Source organism: Parasteatoda tepidariorum, chromosome 6 (assembly GCF_982258835.1).
Source record: "Parasteatoda tepidariorum strain Cologne lab strain chromosome 6, Ptep-v5.0, whole genome shotgun sequence".
NCBI lineage: Eukaryota > Metazoa > Arthropoda > Arachnida > Araneae > Theridiidae > Parasteatoda > Parasteatoda tepidariorum.
Genome location: NC_141760.1, coordinates 80,072,788 through 80,089,526, shown reverse-complemented (window position 1 = coordinate 80,089,526; position 16,739 = coordinate 80,072,788). Strand labels below are relative to the sequence as shown.

Genomic DNA, 16,739 nt, shown 5'->3' with positions numbered 1-16,739 from the left:
ATGATAATTAAAACTGTGCAATCATTTTGGTAAATGTTTTGAACATGATCAAATCATTAATTACTAAATTTTTTATTAATGCATCGGTAATACTAAGTCTTGAAATTTTTATATTGGCAAAGAATAGTCATGATTTTATAGACTTGCAAAACATGAGTATGAAGTTCATAAATTTGCAATTAATTAAAATAATCTTAATTTCAAAACAAAATATATTGATCAATACAATATTTAAAGATACTCACATTATCAGATGATGTATTTTTATTTGATCGCTTCATACTTTTCACAGACATTTTGTAGGCTTTTTTAGAAGGTCGTTTCTCATTGCTTAAGACACTTCCAGCTACACAAAAAAGTATTAGATATTTTTGCACATCTGATGAAACATTTAGAAATAACAGAGAAAAAAATAATACTTCAGCTCTAAAGCAGGATATAAAATATAAATGTAACTCTACAAATCAAGAATTGCAGTACAGTTATCAATGTAAGATAATGATGAATTGATAAAAGAGTCTTTTATTTCTATTTTACTTTTTTTCCTGTTTCCTGGTCTATTTTTCAAAATTTATTTAAATTAAGGATTTTTCATGTTAATTAAAAAATGTAGTGCGGCAAAGTTCTTATATGATATTATACACAATATCTCACATTTAAACTGTACACAACTTTCCACCTACACTCTTTTTTAAACTAATGTCTGAGAAACAACAAAATGAAAAGCATGCATCTTGAAAACAACAAAATTTATCACTTGATATTACAAAAATACCGATCATAGTATTAAAAAATTAAAATATTGAGAAAAAAAGCTTGTATCAAGACTTATAAATTTAAATTTTAGCAAAGTAAATTATTAATTTCATTGGAAATAAAAATGCACATTCATATTACCTTCTGCAGCAGTGACCAGCAAATATGAATTGAGTAATGGTAAAAGTCTTGGAAAGTAAGGCTTCAAAATATTTAATTCTAAATTTGTTGACCATTTTTCCAAGGCATTAACAGCTTTTTCAGCCAGAGGTAAATAGCTGAGTCCCAATTTTAAAGCACTCTAAACAAAGGAATATTAAAATTGTAATAAATTGCTTGTGATATCATTTTAACAAACTTGTAAATTGGGGATCGCACTCTAGAATAATAAGAAACAACACATAACAGCACTTAAACTATTTTATCTAAATGATACAATATCTTTTGGATATAGCAACTAAAGCAGTTAATTTATTTAACTGAGGGTAAAAAAAAATTCTATTCTCAAATAGGATTTGAAGTGTTTCAAAGCCTCTCTACAAAGTTCTATTTATTTATTTAATTCTAGCAAAAGAAAGGTAAATTGACTATTTTGTTTAATGTCTGTTTTTCTAAGTAGAAAGTAAAATGTAACTTAATTTTAGTAATAGTTTTGTTTTCCTTTTTTATCTTTTCTATTCAGTAAATGTTTTTAGTATGATAAGCTTTTTTGACTTTAGTTGTGGCGAAGAAAAGAAGTTATAAAATAATCAAATTTACTTTTTTGATGCTACAAATCAAATAAGGTAATATTCTCCAGAAATCTTTTGAATTAAATTTTAGAATAACATTAACTATTTCAATAAATTAACTTGCAGAATACAATAACACATGAACAGAAAGCAAACTATACTATATTACATTAGTGATATTATGTACTCAAGATAATGAAATAAAATATTTACATAGTTTAAGTTTAGAACAAAGGACAAATAATTACTAAGATACTGTGTGCTTTTGGATACTGTTCTAACTTGAAATTTCTTAACACTTCAAAATCTCAAATTAAAGGAAATTAAGCAATTTTGGTAGTATTTGAGTAAGTAAAAATGTGGAATGAATAGTTCTGTAACTAGGCATAATGTGCAACAAAAATATCAAACAAAAAATGATTTAATAAAGAATCATATTCATTGTTATTAGTTTTACCTCAAGAGCTGGAATTAAAGAGTGGATTTCTTTTGTGACTATTTCCATGGGGAGAACCAGCATAACTTGAAGACAAGAAGCCAATAAGTCATCTCTAAATTGTGTATGTCGCACTGCAATTTCCTTCACAAATTTAGAAAATAATGTGTAACTTTGAGGGACTAAATTTCCAGGGTCATTTGAAAATTCCTGAGACATTTCTTCAGTATTTGAAGACAGAGTCTAAAATAAAAGAGAAAAAAGTTAAAAATTCAAATGTACAGCACTCAAAATAAAAACAAGCATCTTACTAACTTTATGAACTAACTTACATAACTTATGGGCTAATGACTAGTCACAATGTACTAAATTAAAACTCTTTTTACATATGATTTGGATTTTCACCTTTAAAATAGGCAGAATTGCAGCAATCCAGAAAGCATTATCTAAATAGTCTAGGAAGAAGAGCAGTTGTAATTCTGGACTTTTGTTTCTTTTTTTTTCTAAACAAATTTTACACATTTTACTACATCTCAACTATTAAATAGAATCTAAACATTTTTAAACACAAGTGTAAAATTCGTAAATCCAAAGAAAATCATATGCAAAATATAATTTTTATAAATTTTTATTATTTTATTAACATTCAAGCCGTTATAACCATTTTGAATCATAATATATGAAAAAATTTCATTTATTTTTAATTTTTCTTTTTTTAGATTGATTTTGTAACAAAAGATATCATTTACACAAATTGATTAGCGCATTAAATATCAATATCAGAAACCATTAAAATTACATCAAAATTATGTAATATTCGATGAAGAGTTTTTTTAAAGGGTTTATATATACATACATATATTGTGCACCGTTCACATCTAGCATAAATATAACAATGAAATTTCAACTGCAGGTAAAGAAAACTTTCATTGGCATAAAAACAACCATAATTTACTTTTTGAATTAAAAATAATAAAAAATAAAAGCAACAACATTGGCAGTTTTTCCTCAGATAGATATTCATTTTAGGTGTTAAAAAAATTATAACATATGCACACTTGTTGAATCCTCTTAAAAAATAATATTATGGACAGTGTATAACTTTGTTGTAAACCAAAAAAATCTGCAACAATTTGTTAGAATTTATAGGTGTGCAGTTGATATTCTTTTTCAAATTTTTTATCTGAAATATAAGATTATCATTATTATAAATTATTTATAAAAAAATTGTTACATTGTTTATTATGAGTTTTTAGTGAAAATAGTACTACAAATAATGAGAGACTTTTCTGAACATTTCCTTTTATAGAAATTGAATTGTGTCAGAGTTTATCTGAACTAAACTAGCAAAAACTATTTTCTTAAAATTTGTTTATTTAAGAGTAAACGTTTACTAAATGCTGTTTTACTTGACAATTTTACAAGAAAAGCCTTTCAAGGGCATTACTAGCAAAGAGAATTTATTTTTATAAAAAAAATTACAATAGTAGATGGAATTTTTATATGAACTTCAACATTTTGTACTGAACTGATATTTTGAATGATACATTTCACAAAGAATACATTTGTTAGCTATCATGAAAATTTCTTATCAGGCTATATAATCTAAGGATATATAATTAATATTTAAAACTGCTTAATTAAATATTTATTACCTTGAAATATCCAATTTTTGAACAAATCGACAAATTCATGGAAATAAGTTTATAAAATCCACTATGAAAAGGATACCTGCAAATAAAGTTATTATATAGAAAATTTTCAATTTATTCATGAAAATAATTAAATTCAGAACTGCACAATAATAAAATAATAAAAATTAATAATAAAATTATAAAAATCCAATTTATTATTATTGAGTTTTCTTTTAAAAAAAACTGGAAAATAACACACACACCAAACAAAAACAACACATATATTTCTTACATCCATATATAATATTACATACATATGAATCAGAAACAGAAATAGGAATAAAGTTTGCTAGGATGCAACAAGATTGCAGAGCCTATATTTAATTAAAGAAAGCAAACCTACTATAAGAAATAAATTTGTGAATTAAATCAGCAAAACAGCCATAGAATATTACATACATATGAATCAGAAACAGAAATAGGAATAAAGTTTGCTAGGATTCAACAAGATTGCAGAGCCTATATTTAATTAAAGAAAGCGAACCTACTATTAGAAATAAATTTGTGAAATAAATTTGTGAATTAAATCAGTAAAACAGCAAATGAAATGAGTAAATGTGTACAAATAAGAAATAAATTATGAATAACGTGTAACCTGATGAATAATAAACAAAAGAAAATTACTAGTACTCCAAAATTTAAACAAAGTAGAAAAATCAAAAACAGTGTACCATATTTATGCATTGTAAACAATTATTTTCAAATAACTTATTCAAGATGTAAGAAACTTAAAAATAATTAACTGTTACAAAATAATGAACAAATTAACTTCAAAAATAAGATCCATGATTGGCCATTTTTTAGGAATTACATTTGAAACAAATTAACTTTCTGCAGCTACCTGTAATATTATGAGCATTAATTCACTATAAATTATCGCAATTTTTTCAATAGATAAGTATAGTTAAAGTCTGTTATAACAATAATTCACAACAGCAAATGGATTTCTTGCCATTGTAAGTTTGTTGCTATAAGCAAATACACACATTTAATATTAAAATATCGATATAAAAAGACTAAAAGATGAAACAAATGTAGATAGAAAAGAAAACATATCAATAACTTTTCCTTCTATTTCAAAAAAACTATTTTGATTTAAAATACATAACTAAAGTAGACTGCTTCTGTGGGTAGATTATAAACTGAACTAAGAGCTTTTGCAAGATACAGAACATTTTTTAAAATAAAGTGCAATGCTATTTTTTATCATCGAATATGGATTTAGATAGAAAATTGTGAAGAATTGAAATAGGGAAGCATGGTATATATGTAGTTGACAAAAATCAATTGTTTATAAGTGTGTGGCATGATTCTTAAAAATAGCAGAAGTGTTTTACTTTTATAAGCAGGCAAATAACTTCACAAGTGGTTGCTCATACATATTCACTTTATAAACATAAAGGATTAATATTGTTAAAAGGAAATATGGTGAAATAGTGTTTTTCACTTTCCTTCATCAATACTACACATAAACTAAAATGGCTTCCATTTGGGAATTTGTGCTCACTTTAAGAGCATAAAAATATAAAGAAAATTTTAGATTTCTTTCCTAAAGAAAATTTTTTGCATTAGTAGGAGGCTTTTGTAATTCATAATTCTTCACAAACAAGCAATTATTTGTATTTTTAATATTAGAATTTCAACAGAGACTTGAAAACTTGTCATAATTGCAGGCTTTTTATAAAATGCCATACTCCTAACATCAAGCTTTTATTATATTATGTTAAAGACTATATGAAGGTATTCATTAATGACAATGTTCTTTTTAAGAATATATCAATAGCTTACTTAACAGCATAAAAGATCATTTCTTTCCCAAAGACAAATACCCATTTAGAGAACAATTCAGTGCAACTATGACTCAATAGGTCCCTAAAATCAGAGTTCATAGTTATGAATAAGTGAAGCATTAAATATTAAAAAATAAGTAATTTTTATTAATCGTTTTCAACAATTACCTTAAAAAGTCAACAAGATTTATAAAAATGTAATAATCTATCATATTATTAGGTTGAACACCATGAAGTGGATCACAAGATATTTCAGACTCATTATCATCTTCTTTTCCATAAAACTGCAATAGTAAAAATAAATAAATAAATATAAAATAAATCAATTAAAGTGTATCCCAAGTTCAATCAACTTTTAATTATATTGACATGTAATAATAAATAATAAGGTATGTTTACATAGTAATGGGTTTTAAAAACATTTTAGAAATCAAGTGAAAAAGTTATATCTCATGTCTTACACAATTAAGCATATAAATGGCTTTCACAATGAAATGCACTAAACCCACATAAGGTAGTTGTTGTTGTAGTTAATTTACGTCGCACTAGAGCTGCACGATAGGCTATTGGCAACGGTTTGGGAAACATCCCTGAGGATGATCCGAAGACACACCATCACAATTTTGATCCTCTGCAGAGGGGATGGCACCCCCGCTTCGGTAGCCTGACAACCTGCACGCAAAATCGAGCACTTTACGGTAGAACAGTTTAAGGAGGACCAATACCGCACACCCTCGGTCCCTACTCAGGCTGATTCAAGTGGTCACCCACCCGCGCACTGACCGTAGCCAGTGATGCTTGACTTCGGTGATCTGCTGGGTACATAAGGTAGTAAGTAGTAACAATTAAGCTACAAGTGTTCAAAAAATTATCACTACAAAATTTTTAAAACAAACTTAAAACACCTTGTAAACTATAAATATCAAATGAATATACACTTTTGGAACATCTAAAATCTAAGACAAATTAGGTAAACAAACATAGAATTTATATTCTGGGTACCAAACTAGTTTTATAATGCATAGAAATTTCTGCTTAACACAATTAGTCCTAGAGATAAGACAAAAAAAAAAAAAATCAAATAACTTCTCAGATGAACAGATTTTTACAAATTTTGTGATTTGTAAAACACATAATTATAGCTGATGATTTAAGTTATGAAATTAAACACATTACATAATTTTTTTTTAAATTTATTTATTTTACTATTTTATTAACAGGTTTTATCCCTTGGCTGCCAAAATATAGAGATAACACTTTTAAAAATATAGCCACAGTATTCTGGGAGAAAAAAAAACTTGGACCACATAATAATTCCATTTTTTAGACAATTTGTCTTATCCTTAGATCTAATTGCATACAACAAAACCTTTTTACATGCAACATAAAATTTGTTCCCTGCCAAACCCTAAAAATAAAATAAAAGTTTAAAATCCAAAACATAAAATAAAACAATGAATTCATAATTTTAAAACATTAAAAAATATTTAATAATCACATTTTCCATTATTGTTATTTCTTATCTCTATAACTCTATAACAGTTATTATTTAAGTCAAAATTTAAGCCATTGTAGTTAATCAGGAATTGTATCTGGTACATTATGGGCTGTTGCAGAAGACTTTACTTAGGTAAACGACATTCGAAAAAAAAAACCTCAAATTTGTATAATCCAAAACATTAACGCCTTATCAATGTTTCTCTTAACATATGCATGAACGAAAATCTCTTGACATTTTACAATAAAAAGAAATGCACATCTTATAGTAAGATATATCTTAGAATACATTAAAATCTAACAGTTAGTAAACAATTTAAAACTCTAAATTTGAAACAAAAAAATACATTATTTAGAGTTTCCATGATTGAAAATATGAATAAGAATTAAGAGCTCAAGACATTGACTATTTTCTTAATACTAAGGAAACAATTAATTTTAACAAAATGTAAGAAGGAAAAATTTTCATTACCTCAGACTGTTGAAGTGATAAATCCAATTTATTTAAAAGATTTAGGCTGGACCTGATTATTTCGTCATAAATGCATTCCATTAGGTACTGCCTTCTTTCTAAAGGTATGTTTAAAGAGTTTAGCTCCTAAAAAATAAAAAGAAATGAAAATGTTTTAATGAAAACTGTATAATTCAACTGATATGTTTATTATCTAAACTATATCTCAATTTTATTACTTTCATTTAAAAAAAAACAGTGAGCACCAGATTCTGCCAAGTCTAAAAATAAGTTAATAAATAAATAAGAAACTATAAAATTGCATTTATGATATATATTTTATATTAACACTGTTTTGGGTTCAGAAACATTTATAAAACTTTAAAACTTATCAAAATAATCCCAAATGTTTCTCCTTAAATTAATGTTAATAAATAATGCTTATTCTTTTAATAATACTTTTAATTCTAAATGCTTACTTATATAAAAATATGCAGTAGTTTTAAGGGAATCGTTTAAATCAAAATATAAAAAAAATTGATAGTAGTAGAAATTTGGTTATTTAAAAAATAGAGTCAAAGCATTTTCAGTTAAACTAGATCCTATAGAATTTTATAAATAACAAAAAAGCATTCTTTAATCCTTCGATTCAATTAAGGAAAATTTCAATCTCTATGATATACAGAGACATGTTTTCATTCAGTTCAAAATGGGGAAAATGAAAAATTTATGCGGCTTACTAAAACATATGTTAGAGAAGAAACACCATAGTAAACTCTTATTAAGAGTTTAATTTAAAGTAATAAGGATATATAAAATGCATAATATATGATGAAGCAGAGTTAAAAAGCTGCTTTATTCAAACAAATTCAATTATTTTAATTTTATTTCAAATTAAAATATGCAGATGATGATTGTTCGTAAACAAGCTCAAGAGTTTAATATACACAGTAGCAAAACTATATGAAAGTTATATGAACTAAAATAGAGAAATATGAAGAAAGCAACAGCGAACAAATTCTGAAATCCAAGATTTCTCTAAATCTTTCCTTTATTAAAATTAAATTTATAAACGGCTTTTGTAAAAAGAAAGATCGAAATTTGAACTGTTATTAAAAATTGTAACTAAAAAAAAGTGGATCAGGTACAAGTAAAAAAGAATATAGAGGTCGACAAAGAATATAGAGATGAAAAGAAATAAAGCACAAGAGAATCAATTTTTTCTGCATATTTATATGAAAATCTAATAGTATGGTACTTCCAAGAAATTAAACATAGATTTGGAAGATGAATTGTTGTCGTCCATGCATTCTTGTGAACATTCGTCAATGATATGCAATTATTGTGACACTTGTATAACAGTTACAGTCAGAACTTTGCTTTAAAACAAAAATGTCTAATTTGTCTTTGTGGATTAAATTATAAATATTTGTAACCTGCCCCACATCTTTCAGCCTTTGGCGAAAGGAAAATTTAGGACTTGAATTCTTATATAACACTTGCTATCATGCTCCTGACCTACAAGTTAGTCTTTAAAAAAACAGCTCAGAATAACCCTGTGTATTCGGTGACAATGATAAATAAAAATAACTTAAATTACTTTGAAACGGACAACATTTAGCATGTCTCTCCATAAAGTCAGGTAATCTTTATAGGTTACAATTTTAGATGCAGAAATGAAATTGTCATTCTTTTGATTATCTTCTTTTTCAGTAGTGTTGTCTTTCATAGCCTCTGCCTCAACAACAACAGGGTGTGAACATGTTTTTACAATACCTTGATACACTATAATAAAAAGTAATGAGTTTAGAGTTGGTTAATATATAGGATAAAACTATGACAAACTTCAAATTTCTTTCTTTTTCACAAATCAAAATAGTGAAAGACTTGAAGACATAGACTGAATTTGTCATAAATTGCTTCAATTTTTATTCCAGTTAAAAAAAAAAGATAAAAAAGATGGAAAATAACCCTTTTTATACATCAAAGTATGGAATTGTAAAAAGTAAACCAAACATAAATCATTCCAATTTATGCTACAATGGCTGTAGATAAAACAAATCTAAAATAATATATTTTACTTTAATTATATTGCCATTGTCATCATAAGATTACAGTTCTATGAAATTTTATTTTTTAACTTTCAAATTCTTTTAAAATAAAACTAATACTATACACTTAACCTTTTACTTACAAGTGACTAGAATAACAGACTTTACCGTTCTTAGTATCGTATTCAAAAGTTTAATAAGAATCTTAATTGTTTAAAATAATATCGTAAATGGAAGAAAAAAATTGCAGAATGAAAAACAATTTTCTTGAAGTTTAAAACAATTCTTAGAGAAAGAGATTGAGTATCCCACAATAAAAAGAATTTAACAAATTGAAAACAGATTACTAAAACTGATGATTAAAATAGATAATTAAACTTGAGTATGTCCTTAATCGTAAATTACTTTTTTAATCTTAATTTATTTGCATTTATCATTGATGTACAAAAAAAGAGAAAAAGACTGATTGATTGATTTTGCCTCATTTTAATAAAAAGAAAATTAAATAATTCTTCATTTGAAAGTTTTAGATTTTAAACTTTAAAGACTTATAAAAAATTTATTCACTTTAATTTCTAATTTAAACAAAAGTTAAAATCAAGATTAGCTTTCAACTTTTAATGAAGCTAATGAATACAATTTCCTTAAGAATACTTTTTGCTTAATTAAAGGAAAAATCTAAAATTGCAGTGGAAAAAAATTTTGAATCCAGCATTTTAAAAGGATCAAAACATAAATTATGATTTTTAGTTATTTTTGCTTGAAAAAAGAATGCTAAAAACTTTTAACGCAATTTATTTTTTTCAATTCTTGCTCTGCAATGTTAACAAATATTGCAATTTTGATATTATTATTGCAATTTTGATATTTACAAATATTGCAGTGGATATTCTATTTTGCCAATTGTAATAATAGAGTGATTTACTTTCTGTTTCTGTGTAATGTTTTGTTCTAGAGAAAAATTTTTACAATAATAGCTGTTAATGGCTTTAAAATAGTGTTTCTTAAATAATTCTTAAATAGTGTTTCTTAATAAGGTTTTTTTTTATAGAAAAAAAACTCATTTTATTTTTTATTGATAGAAGTAGTTTGGTAAAGTAAACACATTTTTAGATTTCTAAATCAATCATAGTTAAAAGTCATTGCTATTTCCTCAGATCAACTTTATTTCATGTTTTTATCACGAGGATCTTGCTTCAATCAGAAAAGTAATTGTTGCCATTTAAAAGTTTCATAATTCTGTCACTTTATTCATGAAGAGTGCTGAATAATTGTTTCCAATACAGTTCTTTATACTGAATTCCTTACTGTTCTCTTGAATGGTTTGCTTCAAAAGGATGTTGGCAAATTATTTTGCAAGCACCCTGCCTATTCAAGACAACTATTAAACTTCAAATTATAAAAAAAAAACATACCAATCAGTGATAATAAAATCTTATAAACATATCCAGTTAAGGTCAAGGTACTATAAACCTTCTAAATAGGTTTAAACACTATAAAGTTGAAAGCAATAGGAATATTTGAGAACTTTTACCTCTCCAGCAAAATCAGGATATTTTATAAAATCACAATACTTTTTGATACAAAATCTGGCTATTTATACACAAGGTTACATAGGTTTTACATTAGAACTATTAAACTCCATAACAATAGAAACTTACCTATCTGTGATAAAAATCCTATGAACATATCTCGTTTAGGCAAAACAGCCAAAAACATTCTAATAATAGCTTTAGACACAATAAAGTTATAAGCAGTAGGAACTTTTGGAAACTTATCAATTTGAAATACAACTAACTTTTCCAGTGAAATCAGGATATTATCTGTCATCTGAAAAAGAAAAAAAAAACACATTTTGAATTGGCAGAAAATGTCTAGAATAATTTATAATTTTATTTCTTATTAGATTTAAACAAATGATAGAGATCTGAGTTATTTTTTATTATAATTACCTTTTGAAATAAAAATTATCATTTTTAATTTATATTGCAGTTAATAATTAGAAACATTTTATTAATTTAAAGTGAAGGATACTCACGCATTCTGTAACAGACACAATGGAAGATAATGCTTCAATATAGTAATTCAGACCAACTATTTTATCATCAATGTCTTTCCCACCACTAAAAATAAACCGTAATAAATTATTATACGTACTATAGTTTAGGAAGTTACTCGTACATAAAAATATATGATAATAATCAATAATAATTTAAAATGTTTAATCTTAACAGAGATGTTGCTAAAGAAATTTGAAAAATTGAATTAACACACATCATGCCTGCCAACATGATGAAAATTTGTCATTTCACACTCAATCACTAGTAGAAAAATAAAGAAAATTTATCATTTATGAACTGAAATAAGAAATTATCTTAACATGCAGGCATTGGAAAATGAGGGTGCAATTAATGCTGGATTTAACTGTGTAAAGCTGCATTTTTTCCTTACAAGTTTGACAGAAATTTCTGTAGCTACTAAACTAACTGTTAAATAAGTTAACAGCATTCTAGTCAAACAAGAGCAGTTTTCTTCTATGGCCTACTATAAATTTGGGCTGTACTTTTCCGCTCATTTTGCTTTATTTCGAAAATCATATGCAGTTCATACCGTGATAAATTATACATAAACTTTTAAAGCTAATCCAAACCACTAAAAACCACTATTTTAGTAATCAGTTAAGGAAAGTAAAATAAAATTGGTGTCAAAAGTGCATTTTATTAAAATAAACTTTAAAAGTGTCAGATAAAGTATTTATTTCACCTAAAAAATTCATGTTCACTTTTTTGGATAACATTCTGCAACATTTTCTTCACTTGAACCTCACTCAGACATAATTTGCAAGGCTAAAACAGAAATAAATGACAATGCTTAAAAAACACACAAAAAAAAGTAGCAGCTTCACAATGTTAACAGTAAAAAATAATGAAATGGTGTTATAAACTTATCATGATGCAAAATAAAAATAAAAAAAGATTCTAATTATTAAAAATGAAGCAGATAAAGAGAGTACCTGAATGAATCAAATACCTGATACTTACAATATTACAGCATATTTACGGGAATAAATAAAATTTCTTTCCAAAAGAACATTTAAGGAAATATCTTTTTTTTTATAAATCCATGAAAACTAAAACATAATAGTGCTCATACAAGTTTTATTACATTGTGGTTCATGCTAAGTCAGTTACTAGCTGCCAAACCGACAAAAGAAATATCAACTTCTTCCTAATAAAATAATGTGAAAGAATAAGACAGTAAGAATCAAAATTCACTTACACCAGCAAAGAGACCATATCCCATCACAGCTATCTGCAACTCCTTAGAAGTAGTACTCTTGTCCAGAAAAATATCCCGAAAGCAATTCATAAAATACTGTAATTATATAATATATTTACAATTTAAAATATATATTTATAATTTAAAATATATTTTAATTCCTCCAGTTAAATAAATGATCGTTAAAATAATAATAACCTTGAAGATATTAGCACAAACGTCCTTTCTTTCATCATATTGGGACATCATCATTTCAGATGTCTAAAAAAGAATAAACTATATTATAAAGTACTTCAAAAAATAAAAATACAAATAAACTGAAGTAAAAGAATATATATCACATGCAGCCAAACGTCAATTTCACCCTGAGTTTCAGAAATTCTATTAATATATTGATACCTTTGCTTTTAAATTTTTTTTTTTTAGTTCTTACCTTGACAACTCAAAACTTCTCTACACTTCTGTATCATCATTTAGTTGCCCTGAATCCAGAAATTTTTTCTACATGTTGAAGGAAAAATTAGCTTTTTATATTTCCTAATTTCTGAAATATGAGATAAAACCTTGCTTTGAAGAATTTTCTTCTGCTCTTCTCATGTTAACTTGAATTTTTCTCCCGTATCCTTGCTTACAATTTGTTTCTGTATCATCATTCCAGAATTTTTTTATATTGGTCACAGTTGAAGATTGTCTTCTCATAATACAGAAATAAGTTATTTAATTATTTTTCACAAATTATACAAAGGAATAGTCAAAGGCAAAGAAAAAATTGTTGAGAAGCAAATTGAAATGCATAAAAAAAAACAGAATACAAATTCTAGGCAACCATTTCAAGTGATCTTATACAGTCAACACTCTTTGATACGATTTTCTATTACAATGATCTCTCCATTATAATGATACATAAAGTACCATTTTTTATTCCATAGACACGTTGTTATATTCCACACAGTTCAGACATGTCTCAACACAAATCAAAACAAAATACCTCCATTGACAATGAGTAATATCAACTGAAGGAAGGAAATAAGTTCAAGCCATTATTTTCTTGCCATGTTACCATTTAAATCTGAAACATCACAAATTCCCTTCGAATGAAGGAAGATTCGGCCTACTGATCTGTCATAGACTTTTATACTAAGTAGTCAAGTTAAGTGTTTTTTAAATATGAGTAATGTTTATAGTATTTCTGTGAATTATGATGATTTAATAATCTCACATTATAAAGTACACTTTCATTTTGACAAAGAGATCATCACTCTGAGTATTTACTGAATTATTAATTAAGGTCAAATTTAAGAACTAATTATTAAGGTATAAATTATTTTAACACAATGAATTGATTAATACATTGATTTTAACATACCCAAACTCAGCAAATACACTCAGCTTGCAATGCCAATGATCTTGTGGTTAATAAACATTATTAAACATCAGAAAATGTTATAAATATAACAGCATCAAAAAAATTTAAACGTTTTTATATAATATATAACACCTTTATATATTATTTTTATATAATTTATATATACATAATATGATAACTCACAACTTTCAGTACAGCTACAACAGCTTCTTTTCCCAGTTTTTGCATCTCTCTGTTATGATGCTTCACCCATTGTAATAAAACTTCATATAAATCAATGCAATCTTCAAAAATAAAATCATTAAATTGAATAGCATGAGCTGCTAACAACTGAAGACCAGCTAAAAGAAAAACCACGCATTAATGAAGTAAAAAAAAAAAAGCTCAAGTGAAGCTATTTCATATATTAGAAATTGGTAAAAAATAAAAAAGAAATTTTACTTTTTTGTTTAGGACAAATTATTTTCTATGGTTGCTCTTTGTTAAAAATTTATAGAAAATGAAGTGTTAGATAAATCACTATAATATTATATGTAATAAATCTTTATCACATTTAATTCCAGAAATCTCTAACATTTAAGCCAACAGGGTATAAAATTCTGTAATAAAAAATATTCTTTTGCCTGACAACAAAATTGCCTCAAATTTGAAATCCACCCTATCATAAACATTTTAAAGATAAGCAGAAATTTTTACAAATTTGAAAATATTAATATAGTCAAATTTCAAAATATATAGAATAGCATTGTAACACTTATACCAACATTGCAACCACTATGCACATGGTAAGAAATTTTTGAAAAACTCCCAAAATACTGGATAATTTTCATAAATACCCACCCTTAACTTTTATCATCATAAGATAAAAATAAAATAAAGCATGCAAGTAAAAACTAATTCAGCACTGCTCAGCTGCAAAGAAGTTACTTTCATTTAAGATTCTTTAAAAAAATACAATACAGGTCCAAAATATTATTATTGGAAAATAAATTAATCATATGAAATTTCTAACATTACTTGCTTTATAAGTTATAATCTCAAAACCATAAGAAATATTCATGCTATGAATAATAAAAAATAAATAGTTTTATAGAAACTTTTTCAACAAGAAGTTATTATAACTTTTAAGCTTCCTAGAAAATATTCCTATTGCAACAAAATTTTATACTTGTATTTTGAAAATTGAGGAAATTAAAACAGTGATGCATCCAGGAGATTTCACTGAGAGAAATTTCCAAAGTTGAAAATCCAGTTTTCTTTTCACATTAGTTCCTCAGTTTTAAAGCATTATTAATTAAATGCATTTATATTTATGAAAATTATCATTAAGTTGTATAAAAGAAACTGGAAACTAGTAAATTACAATTAACTAGTTTCCAGTTTTTTTATACAACTTAAGACCTTAACTTGTTAATCAATGTAACTCTTTCCTGAATAGGACCTTAATCCAAATTTTCAAACAATTGGCAACGTCACAGTGAGAGAAAAATTCATGCGTAAATTTTTGTAATATTTGTAGATATGAATATAAATGCACGAGACGGGTTTTTTTCACTTGTCTTTGATGTGTGTGATTTAAATTTCGTAGAACATTTATTTAACAGAATTAAAAAATTTCTTTGAATTATTGATACTCAAAGTTGAGATAAATTGAAAAAAAATTATGCAATTTGCATAATTTATTAGAAATAGCTCTCTCTCCATCTCCTTATAAAATTATTAACTTTTAAAAAAATGCTATACAAAGCAATTAATCTACATATAACAGAAGCAAATGGGAAAAAAAAATGAACTCTAAGCATTTTGTTTTTACTATACAAGAATATACACGTTCTGCATTTTTGCTTCAACACGGGTGCTGCCAAAATTAAAGTAATGTTAATTTTTTTTAATATTTTGTTGTTGTTAATTTACGTCGCACTAGAGCTGCACAATAGGCTATTGGCGACGGTCTGGGAAACATCCCGGAGGATGATCCGAAGACATGCCATCACAATTTTGATCCTCTGCGGAGGAGATGGCACCCCCGCTTCGGTAGCCCGACGACCTGTGCGCGAAGTTGAGCACTTTACGGTACCACAGTTTAACGAGGACCAATACCGCACACCCTCGGTCCCTACGCAGACTGATCCAAGTGGTCACCCACCCGCACACTGACCGTAGCCAGTGATGCTTGACTTCGGTGATCTGCTGGGAACCGTGTCTCACCAATCAGTCCACTGCGGGACTTTTAATATTTTGAGTATCGTTGATTTAAAAATAGTATCACTGCCATGTACAAAATATTAAAAATGAGTATAACTTTAATTAAATACCTCTTGTTATAGCTGATGACTTTGAAGAAAATTTCTCAGTGTTTGAAATAAGCTTTCGTGCGGTGTCAAAAATAAAATAAGAGTTTTCAGTGTCTGAAAGAAAAAAAAATTCATTTAAATACATTTTTAAAGCAATGAATTCATAGATTTTAAAAAAGTTAATCCAGAATATTAATTTTTAAAAAAGGTTAGAACAAAATATGGATAAATAAATACATTAAATCTCATAAAAATGAGGCAATATTTTTCTCCAGCCAAAAAAAGAATATTTTTCAAAGTGATGTTGCAATACCTAGTTTTGTATAATCAGGCTTCATAAATGTCATAGTATTCTCTATACAAATAAAAACACAATATTTCATTCAAACTACAT

The 16,739-nt window shown here is 26.3% G+C and overlaps 1 protein-coding gene across 2 annotated transcripts in view; it reads right to left on the bottom strand.

Annotated features, from left to right (window-relative positions):
* The window catches only part of LOC107455055 (DNA-dependent protein kinase catalytic subunit), a 136,846-nt gene that overhangs the window by 105,038 nt on the left and 15,069 nt on the right, over positions 1-16,739 (bottom strand). For both annotated transcript variants that reach the window (XM_087166084.1, XM_087166086.1), the window contains exons 8-22: positions 16,367-16,459; positions 14,235-14,392; positions 12,884-12,946; positions 12,686-12,781; positions 12,170-12,252; positions 11,445-11,529; positions 11,068-11,236; positions 8,956-9,140; positions 7,377-7,502; positions 5,576-5,691; positions 5,406-5,489; positions 3,579-3,654; positions 1,945-2,166; positions 898-1,057; positions 246-346 (exon numbers count right to left, since the gene is read on the bottom strand). In XM_087166084.1, coding sequence (XP_087022210.1) covers positions 246-346; positions 898-1,057; positions 1,945-2,166; positions 3,579-3,654; positions 5,406-5,489; positions 5,576-5,691; positions 7,377-7,502; positions 8,956-9,140; positions 11,068-11,236; positions 11,445-11,529; positions 12,170-12,252; positions 12,686-12,781; positions 12,884-12,946; positions 14,235-14,392; positions 16,367-16,459 — 1,817 coding nt within the window. The remainder of the gene's footprint in view (positions 1-245; positions 347-897; positions 1,058-1,944; positions 2,167-3,578; positions 3,655-5,405; positions 5,490-5,575; positions 5,692-7,376; positions 7,503-8,955; positions 9,141-11,067; positions 11,237-11,444; positions 11,530-12,169; positions 12,253-12,685; positions 12,782-12,883; positions 12,947-14,234; positions 14,393-16,366; positions 16,460-16,739) is intronic.